The sequence below is a fragment of the Vollenhovia emeryi genome, unplaced genomic scaffold, assembly GCF_000949405.1.
Source record: "Vollenhovia emeryi isolate VEMERY1.0 unplaced genomic scaffold, V.emery_V1.0 DF939128.1, whole genome shotgun sequence".
NCBI classification, from domain to species: Eukaryota; Metazoa; Arthropoda; class Insecta; order Hymenoptera; family Formicidae; genus Vollenhovia; species Vollenhovia emeryi.
In genome coordinates, this window is record NW_011967238.1 from 1737736 (window position 1) to 1740372 (window position 2637).

The window sequence follows — 2637 nt, forward strand, 5'->3', positions numbered from 1 at the left end:
TCAAATAAAAACTATGACCATAATGCCCGCCTTTACCCTAATTACTGAACGTGGCAATAACATCGTAACGTGAGTATACTTGAGAACTATAATAAATAAAATGTTTCATTATCTTGTACTAATCATGTACTAGATTAGTTTATAAATTTCTTCTATTAAAACAATCATATAGACACAATATTAATTTATTTAACGTTTCTTTCGAATATAAACTTTCCTCCCACGCGTACAATATTTAATTAAGTATATATATTATCTTAAGTATACTAACTTAAAGTTACTAATATTTTAATGTACATTTTTTTAGTTTTTTATGTATGTATACACATTTACGTTGTTAATGAATAATAAAGTTACTAATTAGATAAATAAGAGATATGCATTATTCTGAGATGTATTTAGCATATGTATATGTGTAGAATCTTATTTTATATATTTTATAGATAAGATATAAATATAAATATACATAATAAAGAATACATCCTCATAGTTTCACGTTCTACATATTTGTATCTTTTCTAATAATTTTGAAACTATTAGGTATCATCATAAAACCTTTTTAAACATCATGTTTAAAATAACACGTAAAGCATTTAAAATTTAAGTTTAAAATAAATTTTTTTCAGAATTTTCGAATTCTTGAAATGAATGACGAGATAAACGAAATAATTGTGACAATGTTAATAAACTTAGGCAATTTATGGTTTATCGGGGAAAAGCTCTTCGAACGTAAAGTGTTTAACTATATCGTTGGAAAGGGTGAGAATCCGTTTGACAACTGCTTCTTCAATTGCCGGCTTAAGGGTCTTAATAACCTCTTCTTGATTATTGCCTATGAAATTACTAATAATTTGGTTCAGTCGGTTTAATTCTTCAGAATTTATTCCGTAGTCAACGTCGTATCCTTTAATGTCGAGATTTAACTTTATCTTTGACATATACACGTATCTTTTGCTATCTTTCGTTACCACATTCATGTCCAAGTTTGCCTTTGCGTTTATATTATCTGTAAAATATTCAGATTAATAATTATGATGAAAAAGTATAGAGTTTTGAATTTTTATGTTAAAACAGATATAATTTTTGATGTTAAGTTTTATTTTATTACTATATCGATTTCGTACCTGAAGTGATATAAACTGGTCCCTTTTGAACGATGGGTATCAGTAAGCGTATGTCAAAATCATATGTACCATTCAATTGGATCCGCTTAAAAAAGATTTCAGCATCGAAGTGGAGATTGTCGAGATCTAGTTTAAAATACTTTACTTCAAAGTCACAAAGTCCCATCGCTTTTACATCTCTGAGATTTATTTTGGAATTAGAACTATCGGAAATGACTATGTCGTCAAGAATGACTGGATTGTTTGACGGAATGTCCAATTCCGGAATTCCTTCGCAGATCTTATCTTTCAAATTTTCGACGTTATCCAAGATGCATTGATCAAGGTTTGGATCTCTTCTGCCGCACACGTGAATAAAGGAGGCTGTAAAGGACATAACTCACTTTTATTGAATTATAATTTTAAGTAAAATTGTTCACAGGGGAAATAAACGTAAATGAAGAAATGATAAAATATAATCGAAAAGAATGTGCAATTTTTACGACACAGTAAGTTTGTGATTTACTATGTTATTTTAGTATCAAACAATGTTAATATTAAATCTTGAAAGATATAATATTATGTAACACTTTCAATAAAATCACAGCACACGTGAATTTTAATAATCCATACATTGTTATTTAATAACGCAATTATTAATAATAAAAAATAAATTAAATTCCTAAGTATCACATTAGAATTTTTCTTTAATATTTTTGTTGTGCAGTGCTTTAAAGTATATTCTACACTTTTGAGAATATACAAACTCGAATCTGTTACAAGTAACTGCACGGCTAGTCAAGTCTACGAAATGCGAATGTTGGGGCGTTATAGAAATTCTTTATAAAACGTTCTCTTTTAGATATATATAGGCCACATCATAAAATGCGCGAGTCCGACAAGAAATTCTTAGCGAAGTTAATATTGGCTGCACCTGTTACTTTAATTAAGTGACTCGAAGACTGGAACACGGCTTCTTTTCGCAAGCATTTTTCCTACTACGCATTTTTTCACGTTACTGCTATCTAATACACGTTCACGACCTAACGAATGCCAGGCATGCAGCTGGTATTTGCAATGCAGTCGCAAACATTATTGCATTGTACCATATAATTAATATTATCGCCATATAATTAATATAATAATTAATATAATGTTTGTAATAACAAATTGCATTGCAACTTGTGCAATTCTTTTATACATAATAAAGAAAGAATTTATGATCAAAAATGAATATACACATATGCACATTATAAAAACATGTATCGAAATACACACAAATAAGTAAGTAAATAAATAAATATATTTTTTTTACTTACGTACTTCTGCTGAAACATAGCCCACTACTGTAAGCGCAAAAGCAAAAACTATAGCAAACATTTTTTAACGAAACTTTTCTTACATTACACTTTCAAAACTGAACACTGCGGAGCGATCCGAACAGCTATACAGCAAGTAAGTATCAAGACTAATTCGCGTAAATCGAGGAATCGCGCTTTTATATATTCTCATCCTTGTTTGCATAACGTTTCTT

The 2637-nt window shown here is 29.0% G+C and overlaps 1 protein-coding gene across 1 annotated transcript; it reads right to left on the reverse strand.

Annotated features, from left to right (window-relative positions):
* Positions 1-287: 287 nt before the first annotated feature.
* Positions 288-2637, reverse strand: LOC105568599. The gene is made up of 3 exons (XM_012024405.1): positions 2423-2637; positions 1125-1487; positions 288-1006 (listed from the first exon to the last, which is right to left on the reverse strand). The coding sequence occupies exons 1-3, from the start codon at positions 2481-2483 to the stop codon at positions 699-701; spliced, it is 732 nt and encodes a 243-aa protein (XP_011879795.1). The 5' UTR covers positions 2484-2637; the 3' UTR covers positions 288-698.